Source organism: Colletes latitarsis, chromosome 4 (assembly GCF_051014445.1).
Source record: "Colletes latitarsis isolate SP2378_abdomen chromosome 4, iyColLati1, whole genome shotgun sequence".
Classification (NCBI taxonomy): domain Eukaryota; kingdom Metazoa; phylum Arthropoda; class Insecta; order Hymenoptera; family Colletidae; genus Colletes; species Colletes latitarsis.
This window is the reverse complement of record NC_135137.1, coordinates 38197186-38219821: the sequence shown is the minus strand read 5'-3', so window position 1 is coordinate 38219821 and position 22636 is coordinate 38197186. Positions and strand designations below refer to the sequence as shown.

Here is a 22636-nt window from a genome sequence, read left to right as displayed (position 1 = left end):
CGAATGATTACAGAGGCATTAGAATCTCTGCAATCTATAAATGATTCCTGCGAAAGAATCTTGAAGCGATAGAAAAAGTGCTTCAAACTCGTACAGAAGCTTTGAATGTTTGCGTTACCGTTGAAGATCATCATTTTTAACCCTTTGAACTCGGCTGTTCCCTCCGAGGGGACGTCGTGAATCTAGCAAACAACTCGATCATCCCCTCTGAGGGTACGCAAAGAGATTGTTGGTGAATATATAGTTACGTTGGTGAAATAATGTATACAGTATTAAATCTGTTGAATGTTGTTGCGACACGATGTTAAAAATAAAGTTTTAACTCTTGGGTAATCGATTTGGATGTAGCCTTATTGATTAGCTACCCTTGTACGGTGAACAACCTGCACAAGGTTGCCCTGACTACACTTAGAGTCACTCACAGTGAAAATCGTATGTAGAATGTGTATCGTCGGACATTTTGGCTAAGTTTAATAACAGTATTATTTAGCATTGATACCCTAAGCTACGATCTTTGAGTAGAAACGACATCGAGGCGACGTTTCACCGGCGTTTAAACCGTTAAATGAGAAAGATAATTCTAATCAATGCTTGTCACAGTTAGAAATGGTGGCTTTAGTCCGCGGAAACGCATAAAAGTCCGTCCTGTATTATTTATATCCCGTCCGACGCACCTTCGGCATCGTAATTATTTTTTCCCCGACAAGGCTGACCTAGTAATTCGAAGATCATTTTCTCCCACGTTTGTAATGCACAATTAAAGTGTACAAGACGACGTCCACGAGTAGAAAACAACATACCCCGGAGCTTTCTTTTTTTTAGAAAATACGATCTTTGCATTTCCAAAGTGTCGTAATGAATCCGAGCGACAAACAAGAACAATAAAACTATTTGTACGCTTTGCCCGTGCGGTTTCATTAACGAGGGGGATTTAATTCTTTATATAGAATTACAACGAGTGATTTATGATAATTGGCGTTCCGAGCACGTTCAATTTTTACGGATCGTCGGTGCAACGATATGGGTGGGTCTTCTTGTTCTTAACCATGCCTATACGCTTCCGTCATCTCCGAAGTTAGTTCCTATCTGATCTAATTTCATCGTTTATTCAAACGGGACTCCACCCGTGTAATAATCATCAACTCAAATTGGACCGATCAGCAGTTAATGCCTTTCTTATACCTCATCGGCATGGGGGTTGTTGGCGATAATGACCTCTGTGAACTTGGCGGCCATAATTGGCTCACGAACCGTGCGAGACACATTCCGCGTCCCTTTGGGAAAATTATCGTTTCTAATTCACAGAATTGAACATAACTATTTTTTTTTTTTTAATAATAATTAAGTAGATTATCTAAAAATAAAACTTTCGATCCATCGTTGGCTTTGATCGCGATAAAGAACGTTATATCGAAATATTATGGCCGACGATACATGTTGTTCCATTTACGTAAGTTGGGTAGAAAGAACGATCACGATCTAAAGAATTCCAAGCATTGAGAAACGTAGACTCTCACTCTTCACCGAAACTTGATTTTAGAACCTAACGCGCGAGACGCAAGGTCTGCGTGACCCATTTTTTGCGCATGTTACCGTTCGAGCATCATTTTCGGATAATGGTCCACTTATACGCTTGAACTCTTGCGTGCAATTTCTTCGGGAATTCACGCAAGGCTCGTTTCTGCACGTTTTTAATAAAATTACTTCGTAACTTTCTCACTACTATTCTCCTTATCGTTTATATCCAACAAGAATCAAGTGCCCTAATGATCAAGAAGTTGTGAAAACATAAAGGTCTTGTATAGTTACAAAAGCAAGAAATGATAACTTGTCAGACTTGTCCTGTGTAACAAGTGTTCACAACTTGATAATAAAACGTTTATAGCTAGAGAATTTTTCGTTTATAACGATAAAATGAAATGTTTTATAAAGTAATAGGCAAATAATTGCTCATTAATTAAATAGTCTCCCGTAGTGGTGTTATTTTTAAATATTCAACGATATATCGATACTGACGTTCGTGGAGTACCGATATATCGATCTTAAAATCACTGTGCACTAAACGTTCAAGATGGTGGCAGAGAATTTGAGGTCCAATAGGCGCGGTTCTTTTTATCCATTGTTTGGAAGAATTAAAAGGTATCAGAGCGTTTAGTGAACGATAATAAACACCTGCCAAAAGATCTGATTACGTTTCGCAATTATTGATGCTTCGAAAACCTGTTCCATATTGGTTTATACGTCAGCTGACACATGTTTATGTACGAGTTGAATACACGCATGTAACGCACATGAAATTTCTCCTGGAAAAACTGTCGAATTGAAGGAATTGGCCCGTTGAAAAATCTGGTTCGAGAACAAAATGACAACGAATATTATGGAAAAGTTAAAGGACAAGGGGTGGTGTGTATAAAAATTCATGTTCTTCTACTTACACGAATTTCATGTAAGATCAGATATCTCTTAGCAATAGAGCATATAAATATTCATGAACGTTTGAATTAGGTACATAACAGATCATGGTTATAATATTGCAAGTGACTATGGAAATGTTACAGAGGTCCACAAAATCATAAAGCGATTATTGGACGTAAGAATGGCTCGTTATATAATTTTATTCTAAGATAAGTGGGCATATAAATATTTTCAGTTCCTTATTTTCTCCATAGCTTGATTTAAGAGAGACTGGTAATGGTCAAGGAGATGTTACTCTGGGTAACATTGTATTGCAAGTACAAAAAGTACGTAATGTTTCTGCTGCTAAGAGCAACGAAGAATCTCGTGCAGCTCCACGTTTGTTGAAATTATCTTTAACAGATGGTAAAAATAACTATCAAGCTATAGAAGTTGAACACATCTCGTCATTGAGGTACAAAGCTAGATTGCGGTACTGTTACAAAGTTTGTACAAAGAACAGATTTGATCATTGTAACTGTATTTTAGTTTAAACACTCCTCCTGGTACAAAAATATTAATTGGTTCAGGAAATTTACCAATATCCCATGGGATTATCTTACTAAGACCGTCACATATAGCACAAGTACTTGGGGGAAAAGTAACAAATCTTGTGGAAAAATGGGAATTAAACAAAGTAAGTTGTATTTAAATCTAGTGTTCATGGAAATAAGACAATAGTTTACTTTGTAACAGAAATTGGCACTACATACAAGAGTGCGATCTGCCGAAGAAGGTGGACCTCCACCATGGATACCATTTGGTAAAAAAATTATAAAAGTTTCTGAACATGACAACAATTTTAAAGCATTGGCAGAAAAAGAAAAATCTACCAAAGAAAATACGGAATTCGAAACTCAACGGAAAGATGCGATAGCGGAAGCTGCTAAGCAAGGTAGCAAAAAGATTTTTGGTGGGGGAAATAAACAGGTATGTTGCGCGAAATGTCTAGTGATACATTTTCATTTAGAGCAATCTTATTGTCACTTGATGGATTTTAGCTTCTAGATCACAGTGTACAAAAAATAGTAGATCGAGGCTTTTCTATAGAACAAGCAGAATATGCATTGAAAGTTAATCGAAATATTGTCGACAAAGCCTTGAAAAGTTTGCTGAAAACAGATACTAAACACAAGTATGTCTGTTTTCTTTTATTTTAAACTGTCGCGTTACCGCAACTCGTTCCTTAATACTTTTGTTATACCTATTTTAGTACATTCAAAGAAACACGGAAACCCCGAACTAAACGATTCGATAAGAAAGCCGAAGAAAGTAAACCAAGTAGCGGGAATATATCACTTTTTGATTTTCTAGAGGATAAATTGCCTTTACAATCCGAGACTACTGAAACTAGAAATCCATCCCAGAATAGTTATACACTGAGTACAGAATCTAATTATGATAGAGTTGAATCTAAAAGTAACGAAGCACAAAGTGGAAAAAGTGGAAGGTATATTTTTTTAAACTAGTATGATGGCATAATTGTAGCAGTCGTCAAAAGTAAGTGTCTCTTTGCTTTCAATAGAGCTCAAAAAGGGGGGCGCGGATATCAAGTTCCTCCTAGACATTCGGAAGAAAATAGGAACAATAAAAAATCAAACTTTAATAGCCTTGTTACCCCTCAATATTCAGAGTATAATGGAGGAAGCAATTCTCAACAAAACAAACCACCGCGATTCCAACGAAATCAAGACGCTTATAATTATGGTCTGCAAGATACAGGAACCAAAATGTACCAAAAATCTCACTTGAATGATTCCCGAAATTCCGGTTTACAAACACGTACTGATGGAACAAACATTGCCGATACGGCTAACTATTATAAAGCTTCGCAGGATCAACAAGGAAAGAGTTTTGGTACCAGCAGGAATTATAATCATCACGAAACTGATGCCAGGAATAGGCAAAGTTACGATGTTTCTTACGGTAGGCATAATCGAGCACAAGAAGATGGATCGCATAGAGCTTATCCTGTAACCACAAATGATAAAAATGACAAAAACCAACCGAATAGATACCAACCAAATGATAGTTCTGGCGGGAAAGGGACTATTGGACCCAACAGCCAAAGAGGCCAAAATCACTTTAGTAACAATCAAAACGCAAATGTACCTATTGGCGGTACTTGGGTTTGGCGAGTAGGTGATAAATGTTTAGCTAAATATTGGGAAGATAATATGGTGAGTAATAAATAACATACACTGGTACAATATAATTAATATAATTGATACTTATGGCGTTTAGTATTACAATGCCAAAGTAACTGGGGTATCGGATAGAACGTGTGTCGTTCAGTTCAAAGGATTTGAAAATTATGAAGAAGTACTCCAAATGGACTGCTTACCTATAACAGAAGATGTATGTAAATTATTTATAGCTCCGTTAATTATAGAATAGTGACTACAACTAATAATCACTTCACATTTAATTATGTCAGCATCAAGTTCAAGATTATGTCATGGATCAAAAACACTCAGATCAACGGTTCGATAACAGACAACTTCGTTATGATCAAACACAGAATCATATAGCTGGTAAATTATAAATTTAATGAATCGTTCATCTATTTTAAATATATAAGAACACAATCCATTTTTAAAAATGGATTTTGCAGCGGGCATGGAATTTCGAAGAAGCGGAAGTGGAATCGTTCCTACAAATAAGGCTGGTTACAATAAGAAGCGTAGTCAACAAAGAAGCGCCCAGCCTATTTATCAGCCTCCCGCGCAACGATGTCAGAGCTCTACGCCTATGAATACTCAAAATAATTCCTTACTTTAATGTATTGTCAGTCTTTTATTTTAGTAAAAATACTGGACTTCGCTGAATTATTGATTGTAGTTGTGTTATTTTGGAAGACTGACCTCAGGAAAGAAGTTCTACATGCTCTCTGCGTATGATGGTTTAGATATCAAAAGGATAAAACGTAATATAAATGAGTCCTGTGCCACAAAATAATTTATATTCGTAAACGAAACTTGTAATAAGTGTACAATTATAGTACGAATTATTTCCTTACGCAGTGAAAGTGAAACTAACAATTAAAGACATTAATATAAGGTGTCTATTATGTTCTCTAATCATTAAATATTTATACTGTAGACCAGTCGCGTACTAATGTCTGATAATTGTGCAGCATTTTGATATTTCGTCCACTTCCGCTAACACTTAATCTAAACGCATAATGTAAATTATGCTGTATATTATTTGTAACTAATTTGTAATTATAGTTATTTAGAACGAATTACAACTGTGAAAATCGATAGCACATTTAAATTCACAAACAAAAATTGTAGTGCCTTTCTTAACCACCTACGTTCGACCTATTCACCCAACACGAATTTTATTTTGTAGTATGTATTGGATCGCTATTGCAGTTTTTCTAACACTCTCAGTTTTTAAAAAACAAATTTGTATAAAGACGTAAGATTTTTGGCGAAAATAAGGTATTACGTAAAAAATTAAGAACTTCAGAAATCGACACACGTACTTTTTACACGTTATTTTTACGAGTAGTTCTTCCGATTCGATATTCGATATTCTACATATCGAAACTTACGACTATTATAGGCATTCAGAATCACAAAACTTAATAAAATTATACACTTATGTATTTAGGATACCCTTGTGTCTTGCAAGACTAAACTTAACATTCTAATATTTTCAATTTTCGAGTCATACATACTTCATTTTTGCACAAAAACTGTAAAAATTGAGAATGATTGAACAATTCTGTTTCCGGAGTCGTGTTTGGGAGTTTGGTTTGAATACCTCTACTTGTATTGCCTAGATATTTTAGAACAAGAACAAAATGTTTATATATTGGATAGTATTATCAGTAATAGACAGATCGATGCTATGTGATAATATATCACCATTGATAAAAATATCTCACCTGTGTATCGTTAGTTTTTTGAACTACTTTTTTGATTATTGACAATTGAAACCTGTTCGCATAAGTCACGCCACCTATCGTAAACAGACACTGTACAGTATTTGTATATGGCGGCGGCGCCATGTCATTTCTATTTACAAATTTATTAATATATTTCCTAAATATATTTCCTTTCGAACGAATTTCATGCATGAGAACTATTAAAGTGCTACTTAGTGGCCTCGGTGATTGAAACAATTTTACCGTTTAATCATCCGGATGCCGGAGATGCCACCGTTGTCGGGTGGTTTCGGTGAACAAATAGAGGTTAGTATTTTGAATTTGTACGCTTACCTTCAATTCTCACATTTCAATTATTCACTTGCAACCTCAGGATTACGAGGTACTGAACTTACTTGGGAAAGGGGGCTTCGCCAGCGTCTATCGGGCAAAATGTCTTCGCAGTGGCATAGAAGTCGCGATAAAAATGGTAATTCACGCATTTCCTAAGGTTAAGTTATGCTTTCGTGGTTACAAATACCTGTTGCACCATCTCTGTAAATTTGAAATTGAGAAAAAAATGCACTACACAATTTTAGATCGACAAAAAATTGATGCAAGCTGCTGGGATGGTGGGTAGAGTACGTCAGGAAGTAGCAATTCATTCTAGATTAAAGCATCCAGCAATACTTGAATTGTACACATTCTTTGAAGATGCTAACTATGTTTATTTGGTATTGGAATTGTGTCACAATGGAGAATTACAACGTTTTCTTAAGATACAAGGCTCGAATGCATTACCTGAAGAACATGGTATAAATGTAGATAAATTCATAGTACTCACTGTTTCTAAGTTTTGCACACATTACACATACTTATTATTATAGCTGGTCGTATAATTAGACAAGTAGTACAAGGATTATTGTACTTACATTCCCATCAAATACTTCACAGGGATATGTCCTTGTCCAATTTGCTTTTAACTAGAGACATGCAAGTGGTGAGAAAAATAACATACTGTAAAATATACTTTTAATGTGGTATTCTAATTGGTAGTATTAATTACAAATAAATAATTGTAATATAGAAAATAGCAGATTTTGGGTTGGCCACTCAGTTGACAAGGCCAGATGAAAAACATTTAACTATGTGTGGTACTCCAAACTACATATCACCTGAGGTGTGTTGGAAGATTTATGAAAAATTATCAATGTTAATGATATATTCAGTATACTATTTTCTATATTACTATAGATAGCAACAAGATCATCGCATGGTTTAGAGGCAGATGTTTGGAGTTTAGGATGCATGTTGTACACCTTACTAGTTGGCAAACCACCATTTGATACAGATGCTGTTAAAAGTACTTTAACGCGTGTGGTTATGGCCGATTATGTAATGCCAGCTCATTTATCAGACAATGCTAAAGATTTGATAGATAAATTATTGAAAAAAAATCCGAAGGACCGAATTCGTTTGCGCGACATTCCGAAACATCCATTTATAACCAATGTAGATAGAAGCAAATTGCATAGTGTAAGTAACAGTTATGATAGATAGGTAATAATATTTTATTCTTAGTCCATCATAGATATTGTTACATTAATAGGAAAGAAATGGTACAAGCAAAGGACTATTAGGTGATGGCATGATTGATTCAGGGGTGGGAAGAACACTATCCTCTTATGGTCGACCAAGAATGCGTTCTAGATCCGAGGAACGAATGTCGACGATGCCTACAATGTCCAATGGTCTTGGACCAATGATTAGTACAAGAAGCGAAGCTTTATCCGAGCCTATCACAAAGACGCATTCGCGTAAAACTAATTCTAATCCGATAGATTATCGTTCAAAAGAAGCTTCCGTGTTAGTTGGAATACCACCACCACCCCAAAGCAAAATATTTTCGCAAAGTGAGCAGTATAGTAGTTGCGATGTATACGAGGAGACTGATAAACATAAAACTGATAAATATAGAAAAAGAGAAAAGATCGAGAACTGTTTTGAAGGTGCTGAAGATGGGGGGAAATTACAAGTTCCGCCCATATCTTCGGAAAGACTTCAACCTACTAGACATAGAACAAAGAATGCAATTCTTACCATTTTAGACCATGGAGAAGTTTGCATTGAATTTATCAAACGTAGGAGTGGAGTAGTAAGTATAAGGAGAATTTAAATTCTCTTCGAAATACCTAAAATTAATTGTTTTTTTACCATCAGGAAAGAGTAAGCGAAGTGTGCCGAATATCGAGCGATGGTTTAAGAGTCATTCTTTATAAACCGAATGTCCCGATGGAAATCGGGATACAACCGCCCCCGTTACCATCCCGTGGCGCAGATAGTATTTATTCGTATGAAAATTTACCGCCACGTCATCACAGAAAATATGTGTACGCGTCTCGCTTCATAAAGCTTGTAAGGGCTAAAACTCCGAAACTGACGCTCTACACGCAACGATCGAAATGTCTTTTTATGGAAAATGGGCCACATCCAGATTGTGAAGTTCATTTTTATAACGGGATCAAGGTACTGAAACGCGTTGTGGAAATTACACATAAATAAGGAACACGTCATGACCGTATCAACTATTGCAGGTTTTACGTGTTGATGGCGCTGTAAAGATAACCGAAAGAAGCGATGGGCCTATCTACATGGACGGTGAATTTCCACCACACTTCGACGATTATTATGAACATTATTTGGAATGTTATCAGCGCTGTTTATTGTTAGAATCTACTTTAACATCTTTGGAAGCAGCCACCGGCCATTCTTGTTTCCCAGTGATAATTGGACGTAGGCCAAGCGCGGCCTTAAATGATGCTCCTTGCTTACAAGGAAAAGAAAATGTTTCACAGGCAACAAATCATACACCCGTGGTATGTAACAAAATATATGCCCCATACGAATTATAATTTATAATTTTTACCCTCCGTATTTCAGATGCCGTCTTTCGATGCTACTTGTTCCGTTATTTCGACGGTAGCATCTCGATCGCGTAAAATGAACTCTATGCGAAATTCAAGTAACAATGCAAATAATGTAGTTATTCCGGGTGTGGGTACTGCCACACAATTATCGTCAGGAGATATTCGCCTCGATTATAAGGATGGTTCCGCTTTAACTGTTAGTATATTTTAAAATTAGAAATATTATCGAAATATGTAATTATGTACTTTAATCGAATTTATTATTATTAGGTAAGCCCTCAAAGCTACGGTGGTGGCATAATTTATGAGAGTAATAATGGTACTGTTACGAGATACAATCAACATTATCAGAATTCGGAAGTACCGCATATTGTTAGAGAAAAATTACGTCACCTGCCAACAGTTATCAAATGTCTCGTTCAACCGAAACATAAAAATATCCGATAGTACCAAAACATGCATTTAGAGAATCAATTATTTTGTATAGTAGATTTAAGTAGTCTAACTACAATAAGAGCAAAACTATTTTTATAGATGTATTAAATATATTGTATCCCTCTAATTAATTACGAAGTCATTGATATTTTAAATATAATAAGAGTAAGTTTTTAATATTACACTGATAGCAGGTAAGTACACTAAAATGTATAATTGTAAGATTGTAGAGAAATAATTTCAGGAAACATAACCAATCTTCGTAAGTCGATGCTACAAATTTCGCGAGAGATTTTATTTGTAAAGAAAAAGAGTCGCGTAATGCAGATTAAAGTAACAAATTTCAATAGACAAAAAAATGAATATAGTGGGGGGGTGTAACCACTCTTTTTGCATTATACCCCTAATCAAACAAAAAATTACACTACTGTGCAGCGAAGGTCGAAGAGCTCTGCTGGCTCCAGCTGACTACTGCTGACCGGCTGTATAATGTAAATCTATGGCAATAAATGATATAATTTCAAAGAATTCTATGTGTTCTCATCATGTATACCTTTCTTTGCCTCTCCCCATTATTCCCTTAGATATAAGATACATGCCACCTCTTCGCAAGGCCGCCAGTATTTTGGAAATGTTCCAGGCACTTTAGAACTCCGGATGGCAAAACGCCAAGTTTGTCGTGGAATAGTTCGTTACCTTCAACGCTAGATGGCGCTTATTTTCCGACCTCAAACCCCCTGGTGCTAAAACGCCCAAGTTTGTCGTGGAATAGTTCGTTATCTTCAACGCTAGATGGCGCTTATTTTCCGACCTCAAACCCCCTGGTGCTAAAACGCCCAAGTTTGTCGTGGAATAGTTCGTTATCTTCAACGCTAGATGGCGCCTATTTCCCGACCTCAAACCCCCTGGTGTTAAAACGCCCAAGTTTGTCGTGGAATAGTTCGTTATCTTCAACGCTAGATGATGCTTATTTATCGACCTCAAGCTCTCCAATGCTAAAACGCCCAAGTTTGGCGTGGAATAGATCGTATCGTCCACGCTAGATGTATTTCTCGACAAGCATGGGCTCTTGAGCACCAGAGAGCCTGAGGTCGATAAATAAGTGCGATCTAGTATTGAAGGTAACGAACTATTCCATGACAAACTTGGGCGTTTTAGCACCAGAGGCTTTGAGATCAGGAAATAAGCGCCATCTAACGTTGAAGATAACGAACTATTCCACGACAAACTTGGGCGTTTTAGCACCAGGGGGTTTGAGGTCGGAAAATAAGCGCCATCTAGCGTTGGAGATAACGAACTATTCCACGACAAACTTGGGCGTTTTAGCACCAGGGGGTTTGAGGTCGGAAAATAAGCGCCATCTAGCGTTGAAGGTAACGAACTATTCCACACCAAACTTGGGCCAAACAACTGAAATCCGACCTCCCGTCTACGGCATACGATTCGGAATCTCGACTGCCCAGGTATTTTTACTTGCCTTTCCTAGAGTGCATTACTGAACTCTGCAAATTACTCCTGGTTTCTATTTGCCTGTGATGACTTCTGATGACCAGTGCTGACAAAAATACAGAACTCCGGACAACTTTTGACACCATGCAGCGATTGTTACTGACTACTCCTGATTACTGCTTGCCTCTACTGGACTTTGCTGACCATCGCTTATATTTCTGACAACCTATAACGATTACTACTGACTTCTGTTGGTCTTTGCTGATCTCTGTCAGCGTGTGCTTGTCTCTGCTGAACTTTCCTGGCCTCTGCCGAACACTACTGACCACTGCAGGTATTTCTGATAATGTATAATGATTAATACTTACTACTGCATGCCCCTACAAGTCTCTGCTTGCCTTTGCAGGTTTCTGCTTGCCTATGCATGCCTTTGCTGGCCTCTGTTGAACACTACTGACCACCTCTGATGCTTCTGACAACATATAACGCTTACTACTTGCTACTGCTTGCCCCTGCTGGACTCTACTTGACTCTGCATGCCTCTGCTGACCACCACTTATATTTCTGGCAACGTACAACAATTACTACGACTCCTGCCTTCCTCTGTTAACCTCTGCCAGCATCCCCTGGCCTCAGCTGGCCTCTGCTGACCACTGCTGACCACCGTTTATATTTCTGGCAACGTACAACGATTACTACTGGCTACTACTACCCTCTGCTGACCTCTGCCAACATCTCCCGACGTCAGCTGACCATCGCTGACCAAGGCTGACCATCGCTGACCATCGCTGACCAACGCTGACCGTTGCTGACACGACGTAATATAATATAATATGTTTATATGTATTAAAGTGTTATATAATGTAAACCTATTGCAATAAATGATATAATTTCAAAGAATTCTATGTGTTCCCATCATTTTTACCCTTCTTTTCCTATCGAAATCATTCCCTTAGTTATAAGACACTCCGAATCTTTTAAAATTTTCTAAGTTCCCCGAAAAGATTTCAAATTTCGGAATCCCTGGAACTTACCGGCGTCCCTGAAACTTCTCGGAATCCCTGAAATTTCCAAGAAGTTTCAGGCGGCGGCTAAAATTCCGGCCTGAACTTTTCGGCAAAAATTTTAAAAAGCCGTTACGTAATATTACGTAATATTACATAATGTTACGTAATATTACGTAATTTTTGCCGAAAAATTTCGGCTGCGAGAAATTTTCAAGAGCTATTACGTAATGTTACGTAATATTACATAATGTTACGTAATATTACGTAATTTTTGCCGAAAAATTCCGGCCGCGAGAAATTTTGAAGAGCTATTACGTAATATTACGTAATATTACGTAACGGCTCTTTAAAATTTTTGCCGAAAAATTCAGGCCGGAATGTTTTGCCGCTGCCTGAAACTTCTTGGAAATTTCAGGGATTCCGAGAAGTTTCAGGGACGCCGGTAAGTTTCAGGGATCCAAGAATTTTCAAGAAATCTTAGAAATGACGTTATTTCCAAGAATTCGAAATTTGGAGAGGGAAAGAGGGGTAAAAAATGATGAGAATACATAGAATTCTTTGAAATTATATCATTTATTGCCATAGATTAACATTATACAAAACTTTAATACATATAAACATATTATATTGTATTACATTATGTCACAAGTTGTCAGCAACGGTCAGCAGTGGTCAGCGATGGTCAGCTGACGTCGGGAGATGTTAGCAGAGGCCAGCTTAGGTCGGGAGATGCTGGCAGAGGTCAGCAGAGGCTGGCAGTAGTCAGTAGTAATCGTTGTACGTTGCCAGAAATATAAGCGGTGGTCAGCTGTGGTCAGCTGTGGTCAGCAGAGGCCAGCAGAGGCTGGGAGAGGCTAACAGTAGTCAGTCGTAATCGTTATACGTTGTTAGAAATATAAGCGGTGGTCAGCAGCGGTCAGCAGAGGCCAGTGGAGACCTGTTGACGGGAGGTCGGATATTAGTTGTTCAAGAGCGAGAAGGCAAATGTGAGCCTTACTCTCTCGACTCCCACGAGGCGGTCCGAAATTACTTCGGGCAACTTCGAAGAATCGAGAAAGAGGGCATTCGTCATTTTGCCTTTGTCGGGTTTCCGCAACTCCACGAGCTCACGTACGCGTGATCTAACATAGTGTGAGAGAGCACCGTCGGTGCCTTTCTGACATCTCTGCTTCGGGTAGGTTCGGAGAATCGAGAAAAAGCCTTTGTACCGGGTGCTGAATCTAGCATCTCTGGGTCACATAGAGTTATTAACATTCTTTGCTAAAATGTAGTTAGTAATAAAAGAAACGTTATGTTGGATTTGCTACGCTACGGCATTCCCTACAAGTCTCGGGAGGTCAACGATCCCATTCTCTTTTACTTTCTGTCGCCATATTGACTAGCTTTAACGAATAATCGAAAAATATACATGTATAACGACATTCCCAAGCAATTGTTACCTTTAATTTGAAATATCTCGATCGTCATTCTGTTTCGTTGAGTTTTGTTTTATTCCTTCAAATTGTCTGCGCGAAGCATTGAGAAATATTTCGAAAAATATTTTGTGAGTAGTTAACAGCATCACTCGACATCTGCCTGTCCGAGGCAGATCCGAAGGACTCGTTGGTCTCCGTAAACAAGTGTGTGACGCGTCGATGTGTAATTACGAGAAGCGTGTGGGATGTCATTCACTAATACAGAAGAAAGACGTTCAATTGCCGCAGTAATTGGGAGAATTCTAGTATTATAATCTTGGAATTAACAACGGGCAGTGCCCACTTGTAGAGAGCCTAACCTCGAACAATAACAGACTGGAAACATGGGTAAGCAAATAAATTGTACAACATACTCTCGTTCCGCGTAAGAGAAGTCTTTTTCCGCGAACACAGAGTAATCTATTTCCTAGTAACGGTTCGATAGCATAAACCGTCGTGTACCGTACGTTTTATAATCTTATCTATAGTATATACGAGAAGATTACTCATTCATCGTTTCAGTCATCGCTTCACACCTCGTTCAAACAGGTTGTCGAAACTTTTTATAATTAGACATGAGAAATCAACAAGCAACTGACATTTTACCATTACGTAGACGGTTTGACAGTAATATTAGCATAGATAGATTTTCCGAAAAAAGTCTTCACGGACTTGACTATGAAAATCGATCCTGCAGTAAGTCTTTTCACGTAAATATATACGTTATTAAAAAAGACAAATTAATCTTATCTGCAATAACTGTGTTGAACCTGGCTTGTTGCAATGTGACTCTTAAGAGATTTGCACATTTGCAAGATGAAGGATCCATTGTATATTAAATTATAACTCTGCATGTAATATTTCTATAATTACAGGGAATCTGTGTAATGACTGTATGGCCAGAGTGCCATATGCAACTCTTATTGCAACCATAATGTGTTGTCTAGGAGTAGGCATATTCTGTGGTACAATGTATAGAGGTGTTACACTGGGTTCTTTAATGATGGACCAGGTGAAATATTATAATATTATTATATACCATATATAATGGTATGTATTATACATAGATCATGTATAATGTATATGTATAATGTATCAGGTGTTTCATTTACGGCTTGGATGGTTAGAAGCTGTACAATTGACTTTTGCAACAATTGGTGCTAGCATGGCAGCTTTGGGTTTTATGATATTGTGCGTTGGTTGTCTCGCAACTGGAGCCACAAGGCACAAAGTCTATCGTGCATGGAGGTCCAGAGTTGGTGGGCGTATCTCCTGTGCAGTTGTATGTATCTCTACAATCAAAGATTACAATTCCAGAAAAGATTAGTACAGGAAATACATGTACTGTATTTTTTAGTTTATGACAATCACATACATCCTACAATTAGGCTGGCTCTTGATATTTGCATTCTTAGTCATAATTACTTGGATATTCACTATATTCTGGGGACTATGCAGTAATCCTAGAGTTCAGTCTCTTGATCAATGCATTGATTTCACTCAATTCAGTGAGTTCTTCTAGTGTTTATAATAATTTAATATACAGTAGTGCCCGCTTAAGTGACCCCATTTTGCCCACTTAAGTGTCCGCGGTTATTCCCACCGATTTTTAGAAGCCAAGCGAACGTGTCGAGCGTAATTTGACGCCGGTCGTTATCGATATATTGTATATATGGTTTCGGATGTCAGCTCTTGTATCTCACTCGCACTTATCCTCTTTCCTTATCTCCGTTGAATTCTGAGAAGTAACCATGCCCACATAAATGATCGTGGCCGGTCCTAAGCGTGGTCATTTAAGTGGGCACTGCTGTATTTATATTTATTTCATTATACTCATATTTTATTTCATGTAGGTTTCATATTTCCAAACAATACTAGAGTTGAAGATATGAAGGTATGTGGACCACAAGAGGTGAAATTATTTTGTAAAGATTTTGTTGAAAAAGCAGAGGTGATGTTTATCTTGGCAACAGTGGCTGCAATGTTGGTTGTGTTAAGTCTTATACACTATTTAATGTGCCTATCCGCCAACTACGCGCATATTCGAGACCATGAAAAGTTCCAAGAATTACAGGAACTTCAATGTCTGCAAGATCCAGGAGATCCAGATTCTCCTCAACCTGGTATGGGAACTTTGAGCTCACATCGTGCCAAGGATAGATTCTAGGATACGGCCCGCGAGATCTTCGCCATGAATCCTTTATAAAATCTAGCACTCCTATTTACAGGAGTTGAAGATCTCTCTATAAGAATATTTTCTCTATAAGAACGGAAAACCTTTTGGTGTTATTATCTTCGTACCTAAACTCAGTATTTTACTAATTGATTACTGTTGCAGTAGTTTATTGACTGAGGATCTTGCGGGAACACTTTATGCCGTCCATTTTCTGCGACTGTCTTGTAAGCATTTACTTCATCTTAAAGTTACAAAGCAATTAGATGACGTTTAAACGTATATAAGGTTTCATCTATTCTAGCGTTGAGTAATTCGATTATTGTTAATATATATATATTATATACGTGTATAGCATACGACATATGACACATTCCATCATTTGTATGTATTCGAAAACAAAATGAATTTGATTTCAAACGACGATGTACAGTGAATACATACAAGACAAAGAATATAACGCACAGAGTATATATACTTTCTAAACTATTCGCTATATAAAAATATATATATATATATATTTATCATTGATGATATACACAAATATCTGCTGTGCACTAATGTGTTACTTGATATCGTAACTTCGCGATTACTAATGTTTTTAAATTATGTAAGACTGTTTATCAACAAAGACTGTATGTTAAGTATTGTTGATACCATTCGTATAATTTTTGTTTAAATAAAAAGTGCAGCTTTTTTATACCTTCGTAAAGCGAAGTAAGGAAACTATACTAATTGTACATTGCTACTCAAGTGTTCTAATTATGCTGACGGAAGAAGAAAAAATCGTTACTTTTTTTTTTTGTTACATTCATTTTTAATTTGTTATTTGTTACGCTTGTGTTAAAAAAAAAAGTTCATGCCACATATTAATTTACTAATTATATTTTCTTCCAGTATAAGTGATTAAGTATTACATTATAGATTTACTGCCATTGTACAATTATTCAAAGAGATCAAACTTTATTATAAAGTATCGGAAAGACAATAGAAATTTAAATCCAATTGCACTTTCAATGCACAGAACAGAATAGTGCCAAATTTACGCGATTTAAAACCACCAATAAAGCGTAATTACGTATATCGAAAGTTATCGCTGAGACAGATTCTAAAACGAATATACGAAAATTAATAAAGTATAGCTTGCAATAATTTTGTACTTGCTCAAATCTTTTAATAATAATTCGTAATTTTCTTGAATGCGTAATAAATGTCAAGGATGGGAAAATTTTATTTAGGACAAATAGATATGAATAATACTATATTACGCACACCTGATAAGTACATATCGAGATTACATGTTATTTATACAAGTTTGGAACAAGAGGATTGTACAAGAAAATTTAATGCGCGAATTGCGTATAATAAAAAGTCGATGTATTGTTACTTTTTGAAAACTATGCGCTACATTTTTTCGTTTAAATATTTGTATATTCCTGTAAGGTCGAATAAAAAGTACTTTCTATTAGAAATGTGTATGTGTATAATTTTTAAAAACAGTTTAAAAGTATTCCCAAAATCCTAGCTCTTTAATTGCATATTAATAGACAAATTTTATTTTATTATATACAAATAATTACAATTTGTACAAGCTTGTAAAAATCCGTACAAGTTAATCGTCGTCAAACTGGAGGTCCAATTCCAAATCGAGGGCGCTCATTTCTTGGAAGGTATTGATAAACGTATACCGTGAAAATATCATGTATAATTTACGGAACCAGACATACTGAGACTTGTGTGCAGTCATAGCATTCTATGAAGGCGAGAAACAATTATAAAATATTTACGTAAATAATATATGTTAACAAAACACTTACCTTTATGATCTTTTTTTGTTCATATGTTACCAAATACCAGTAGGAAGCAAATAATAAACTAATCGGTAAATCTAAAAGCTGCGCGTATTTTCTAATTATATTCACAGACTCTAATACGTACAGCTTACAGTCTGAAAAGAAATTAGACTTAGTACATTCTTAATATTAATTTAGCGTCGCGACGAATGATACTAACAAGGTGGTACTTTTTTTTCAATGCATAATGCAGCTATGGCAAAGTATAGCGAGATATGATTCTTGTGTCTGCTGATACCATGCTTGTCAAATGTTACAACTGCATTGATTTTGTAACATTCTACGTGTTGTAAAATACATTCCGCCACTACCTCTGTTGGCCATTGTACATTTTGGTCATCAGGTAACTCTGTACTCCTATACATGCATTTATTGAACTATGATAAGAAGATTAGAGGATAGAATTTAGCTGTATTCAAATCAAGGATAAAAAATTCTCTTGCATATTGATGAAACAAAATAATTCCTTACATTATTATAGTTACATTAGCTTCTGGAATCCCTAATATTTTTGTACAGTCCCATAACTCTTCTTTTCTCCTTCTATTTCCACCTATAGGAATATTAATTGATTCGTATATCTAACATATACTTTTGTTCGTAGGAATTGAGGAGATGGATTTGCCACATACCAGTGGTAAGACAAAGAAGGTAAATCTCAGTAGCTTTTGATCTTGTGACCCAGTATACCAGTGGACCAAAGAACATGACTTCATCATCAGGATGAGCAGTGACTAGCAATATTCGGGCAGGTGAACCTGGAAGCTGCCACGCTGTGTGGCTGACTCTTTTCAAGATTGAATAGAGACAAACGCAAACGCAAAGATACGCGGCAATAGCAATTAGCAATTGCCATGAAATTTCTCTGATATAATACCACCACCAACAAATTGCTTCATTAATTTGCAGACTAAGGTATTCTCTAATAAAATCGATATCTAGCATTTTGAACGATGATATACGAACTATTTTCACTTACGAATGTCACGGTCCTGTCATAGTTCCGGAAGAGCGTGTTATCCCTTCAAAGTACGGGATAAGATTTCTTTCATTAACAGAACATCATATGGTTATGTTATGCACCAACGAGATAATAGGATTGGACGCCATACTTGCGTAAGTCGATACAAAATTGGTATGGTAGCATTTGTATATACGTATATTTGCACTTCCGACATTTTTTAAACATTTGTCTAAATTCGCTTTCTGAATTATATTTTTCTTTGACTATAAGTTTCATACGATTTATATTTGGTTCATCTACAATATCTGTTCGGAGATGGGCATAATTTTATTCGAACAAAAGATGATAGATAAAAAATATCGTATGATTTATTTGCAGCCTTTATCCCATGGAACAGTTTTTCAAAGAAACTTTGTTTCATTTAACGCGATACATACTTTTATTTTAAAATTCATATTACAATTTTTATTGAACGAAAACGGATCAAAAGTTGTTTATCTCTTTCGTTATTTGAAGCTTTTATCTAGATGAGAGTTTTGCCCATCTTTGGAATGTTTACTATATCCGTCTATATTTGGTTTAAAGCAGAATTAAATGATTGAAGTAATAAATGTCAATTATGCATGTAATTTTTGATGGGATTTAATTTGATATCTAACTCTGACGAGTAAATTTTCGTCAAAAATGTATATGGTTGAAGAGCAAGCTTTAGCAGTGTTCATAAATTATGAACAGTCCTATTGCAATCTAAGTTTTGGCAATTCGATGTTTATTTCTAAATTTACGTTATTGATTTTTGAAAATTTCCTCATGTTTGTAAATAATTTGGTCGTATTTTAAATTATGTAATATCACAGGATGAACAACACCTGAAATTCCCTATACACGAAACTCGAGTAACATATATTCCAGGTCTATTAACAAGACGATAGGTATTTCGTTATACCTCATTTTTATAATTTCGTTAAAACGGTTGTCTGTTTTGAATAAGTTATACAATTTTAAGTCGATTGCCATAGAAATAAAATTTACGCGGGACTCGTTTTATAAGGAATCGATTTTACGCCAATGTACTAGGACAATTAATATAACATTGAATATTTCCGACGCCTTAGATCAGGTTGTTGTTCAACGTAAAACCATTGCAATAAACGAAAATTACATTATGAAAACAACCAAAGAAGACGTGGACATATACCGTGATACAGCTGTCAGATATCTGGGTAATACACAACAGATTATCAAGCATTGTTATTTAATTTCTCATTCATAGTTTCGATTTAATTGCAGTCATTGTTTTTGTACCAATGTTCTTAAAGTATGTTATGATTACTTAATAGACGATTTTTAACATTTGCATTTCTCATTTCATTAGTTCCAAATAGAAGTTATATTTTGCATGTTTTACATAATTTTTATTAATTGTTTTAGGCTATGCAAATGAGGTTGGAGAGGCTTTTAGGCCTATAGTTCCCAGGTCAGTTGTATGGTTCAGTTACATTGTATCCAGTGGATATGTTGTTGCAGACACCATCCACAAAGGTTTCAACGAATATAATGTAAGCAAAACCCAAAGGAAGATCACTTAAATATATTGATTAGATAATTTACTCTGAATGTATTGTGTTTTAGAACGATGCTACTCCATCAGGAACAAAGAATGCTTTATTTACTATGTCAGACACCTTATTGTGGCAGTCATTCGCATCTGTGATACTTCCTGGCTTTACAATTAATAGAATCTGTGCTGCTGTTCAATATTTACAACATAAAAGTAATAATGTGGCCTTAAAAAATCGGTGGATCTCCACCATTGTTGGTCTGACTTCTATACCTTTCATAATACATCCCATTGACAATATGGTAGAAGAAGCAATGAATGTTACATATAGAAAGTGGATAGGTTATCACCCTAAATTACCACCAACAGAAGACAGATAATTCTAGACAATAAACTCTAGATCTAATAGGCTTTTCAAAAAAATGAAAGTACTACCGCTTATGATATTATACAAAAAAAATAATAGTACAATTTACTCGGGAATTATGTATATTTTATTATATTGTACATATTAAATATTTTTATTTCAATATTTCGGGGACATGCCACCCTACGAATAAAAGAATACGTTACATTATTAATTTGTCTGCAGGTCATAGTTTTCTTTTTTACCGATTCGAAGAAAAGCTAATCATCAACACGCGCCAAGTAGAATTATCCGCGTATAGTCAGACACGGCAAAAATTTCTATAAACCGGGCTCTCGTTACTTTCACGTACAAATTCACATACGTTTATCGATATACTTTCTGCTCGTAACGCACGAAATAAGTTACAGCCCATTACGCGATGAACAAAAACATTGAAATTGGACTGTAAAATTACGAATCGCGGCTTAGATTTTTGATAGAGCGTTCCAATTACGGGATCACGACTTCCTAGTTCGATCTCGAGGGATGAATAAGCTACACGGGAATCGCTGGAAAACCAATAATAATTACCGTGCACGGAAGATCGTAACTCGTAGGCCGCGTTCATTTTTCCATTTATCGTCTTGTCGGGGCACGCGAGACTGGCCGCGGAACAATGGCTCGGTATTGCGTAGGAACGAATAGCCTGTCATACCTGTGACACATAATCTTTTTTTTTTTTTTGTCGCAGGTACAATCGTCACGTCAGTCAAGAAGAAAAACTGATCGTATTTCTTTCCACGCGTAACTAACTTGGCGATTATTCGCATAGGACGAACGCACGCGCTAGATATTGATAGAACATTACGTTCGATTCGCTATGATTTCGACCACCAACAGTGTCCATATACCCGGAGCGAATTCATGTCCCTCGATTATTGTGTTCTTTTATTTACCTTAATAAATTCCTGTTCCTCATAAAGTCGAGTAGGTACTTACCCTACTCGTTCGATCCGTTTGAACACGTTATAGACGAAATATTTAGAGGTTAAGTAGAATCTGATTTGCGCGTAGGCATCAATTCGTCGTTAATTAATTCTCGTACAGTTATTGCGTATTACCGCGTTTTATTGCCTTTTAACAGTTGGCGTAACACGATTTACTGCTGGTCGAGTTGCGAATAAACCGTGTAAAGAATTCGAGCCTCGAGGATTCTCGTGATTACGAAATGCCCGTGTATGTATCCTGCCTTCGTCGAAAAGATTTATGGCACAATAATAACGGGATGCACTGGGAGAAAAGTATTTCGATAACGATAATAATATAGGATCGAGTACAAGTAATCGTACGAATCGCAGAGAACACGATCACGGTAGCGCTCGATACAAATGAGCGAAATCTGACAATAAACTCTGAAAAGCGTGTTAATAACAGTTCTTATCACGAGTATCGTACGGGGGATCGAAACGATTTGCAGTGCAGTCGCGATGAAGCTGTTCGAACAATTTTGTAAATACGTTCAACGAGAACTTTGACAATAACCTTTGCGATAAACATTCTGCTACCTTAAGATTTTGATCGGAATTTTTGAGGTTAATTAAGGTCTGTTGGCGAAAGAGGGGGGAGGGAGCAATTCTAACGTACTAACGACCTTCAAATAAAACAATAAAGGCATTTGAAAAATTCGACACCTTTGGTGTTCTGTAAGCAATTTATTTATTTTACAATAAATGTTCCAAACGGTGTTCATCGCCTTCGAGATATTTTCTGTTGTAGTATAATTCGAAATAGAATTTACGAAACGTTAATTCCGTGTTTGTTTTGCGATCGATCTTTGATTTACAAAGAGGATAGGGGTTGGTTGATTTAAATACACGAATGGAACGAATGGCCCTTGAATTAAATATACAGTTATCGTTCGCGGAGGGAAGACAGAAGACGATGGTGAAGGACTATACTTATTCAGGCGCCCCGTTAGGTACGAATTGACACATCTAAGTGGCGGCCGATTTTTCACAGGACCCTATAATAATCTTGACAGCTTTTCAGTAGTCTATGGTCGACCCTCGTAATACGCTTAACCAGTCCACAGCGATGTAATTTATAGTGGCCACTTATTTACGGCTAATTATGGTG

General features: G+C 36.5%; 5 protein-coding genes and 2 long non-coding RNA genes across 10 annotated transcripts; 5 read left to right on the top strand and 2 right to left on the bottom strand.

Annotated features, from left to right (window-relative positions):
• Positions 1 to 25: 25 nt before the first annotated feature.
• On the top strand, positions 26 to 5744 carry Tdrd3 (Tudor domain containing 3). Its single transcript, XM_076763429.1, has 12 exons — positions 26 to 2139; positions 2247 to 2403; positions 2506 to 2590; positions 2670 to 2869; positions 2944 to 3091; positions 3151 to 3384; positions 3456 to 3589; positions 3668 to 3904; positions 3980 to 4634; positions 4699 to 4812; positions 4892 to 4988; positions 5069 to 5744. The coding sequence occupies exons 2-12, from the start codon at positions 2363 to 2365 to the stop codon at positions 5233 to 5235; spliced, it is 2112 nt and encodes a 703-aa protein (XP_076619544.1). The 5' UTR covers positions 26 to 2139; positions 2247 to 2362; the 3' UTR covers positions 5236 to 5744.
• Positions 5745 to 6196: 452 nt separating this feature from the next.
• On the top strand, positions 6197 to 9821 carry Sak (polo like kinase SAK). 2 transcript variants are annotated; one of them, XM_076763427.1, is made up of 11 exons: positions 6197 to 6655; positions 6723 to 6818; positions 6928 to 7141; positions 7216 to 7328; positions 7416 to 7508; positions 7583 to 7864; positions 7938 to 8483; positions 8549 to 8854; positions 8923 to 9204; positions 9269 to 9451; positions 9526 to 9821. In XM_076763427.1, the coding sequence occupies exons 1-11, from the start codon at positions 6608 to 6610 to the stop codon at positions 9700 to 9702; spliced, it is 2340 nt and encodes a 779-aa protein (XP_076619542.1). In that variant the 5' UTR covers positions 6197 to 6607; the 3' UTR covers positions 9703 to 9821. The 2 variants fall into 2 exon arrangements, with proteins under 2 accessions (XP_076619542.1, XP_076619543.1); XM_076763428.1 differs by having other exon boundaries at positions 6197 to 7149.
• A 1261-nt stretch (positions 9822 to 11082) lies between these two features.
• LOC143341234 (uncharacterized) lies at positions 11083 to 11944 on the top strand. The gene is made up of 3 exons (XR_013079574.1): positions 11083 to 11153; positions 11244 to 11473; positions 11760 to 11944. It is a non-coding gene; the product is annotated as an uncharacterized LOC143341234 (long non-coding RNA).
• A 929-nt stretch (positions 11945 to 12873) lies between these two features.
• Positions 12874 to 13677, bottom strand: LOC143341028 (uncharacterized). Its single transcript, XR_013079552.1, has 3 exons — positions 13586 to 13677; positions 13261 to 13375; positions 12874 to 13083 (listed from the first exon to the last, which is right to left on the bottom strand). It is a non-coding gene; the product is annotated as an uncharacterized LOC143341028 (long non-coding RNA).
• Positions 13172 to 17233, top strand: M6 (neuronal membrane glycoprotein M6). Of its 2 annotated transcripts, XM_076763531.1 has the most exons (6): positions 13172 to 13320; positions 13698 to 13948; positions 14476 to 14612; positions 14700 to 14882; positions 14958 to 15108; positions 15454 to 17233. In XM_076763531.1, the coding sequence occupies exons 2-6, from the start codon at positions 13945 to 13947 to the stop codon at positions 15765 to 15767; spliced, it is 789 nt and encodes a 262-aa protein (XP_076619646.1). In that variant the 5' UTR covers positions 13172 to 13320; positions 13698 to 13944; the 3' UTR covers positions 15768 to 17233. The 2 variants fall into 2 exon arrangements, with proteins under 2 accessions (XP_076619646.1, XP_076619645.1); XM_076763530.1 differs by lacking the exons at positions 13172 to 13320; positions 13698 to 13948 and adding an exon at positions 14027 to 14296.
• A 68-nt stretch (positions 17234 to 17301) lies between these two features.
• Positions 17302 to 19057, bottom strand: Pig-l (phosphatidylinositol glycan anchor biosynthesis class L). Its single transcript, XM_076763532.1, has 5 exons — positions 18259 to 19057; positions 18098 to 18179; positions 17787 to 17983; positions 17591 to 17721; positions 17302 to 17526 (listed from the first exon to the last, which is right to left on the bottom strand). The coding sequence occupies exons 1-5, from the start codon at positions 18569 to 18571 to the stop codon at positions 17386 to 17388; spliced, it is 864 nt and encodes a 287-aa protein (XP_076619647.1). The 5' UTR covers positions 18572 to 19057; the 3' UTR covers positions 17302 to 17385.
• On the top strand, positions 18404 to 20700 carry LOC143341027 (mitochondrial fission process protein 1). 2 transcript variants are annotated; one of them, XM_076763535.1, is made up of 5 exons: positions 18404 to 18541; positions 18628 to 18742; positions 19706 to 19813; positions 20022 to 20149; positions 20223 to 20700. In XM_076763535.1, exons 3-5 carry the CDS (start codon positions 19756 to 19758, stop codon positions 20529 to 20531), a joined length of 495 nt encoding a protein of 164 aa, XP_076619650.1. In that variant the 5' UTR covers positions 18404 to 18541; positions 18628 to 18742; positions 19706 to 19755; the 3' UTR covers positions 20532 to 20700. The 2 variants fall into 2 exon arrangements, with proteins under 2 accessions (XP_076619650.1, XP_076619649.1); XM_076763534.1 differs by lacking the exons at positions 18404 to 18541; positions 18628 to 18742 and having other exon boundaries at positions 19150 to 19813.
• Positions 20701 to 22636: the final 1936 nt, after the last annotated feature.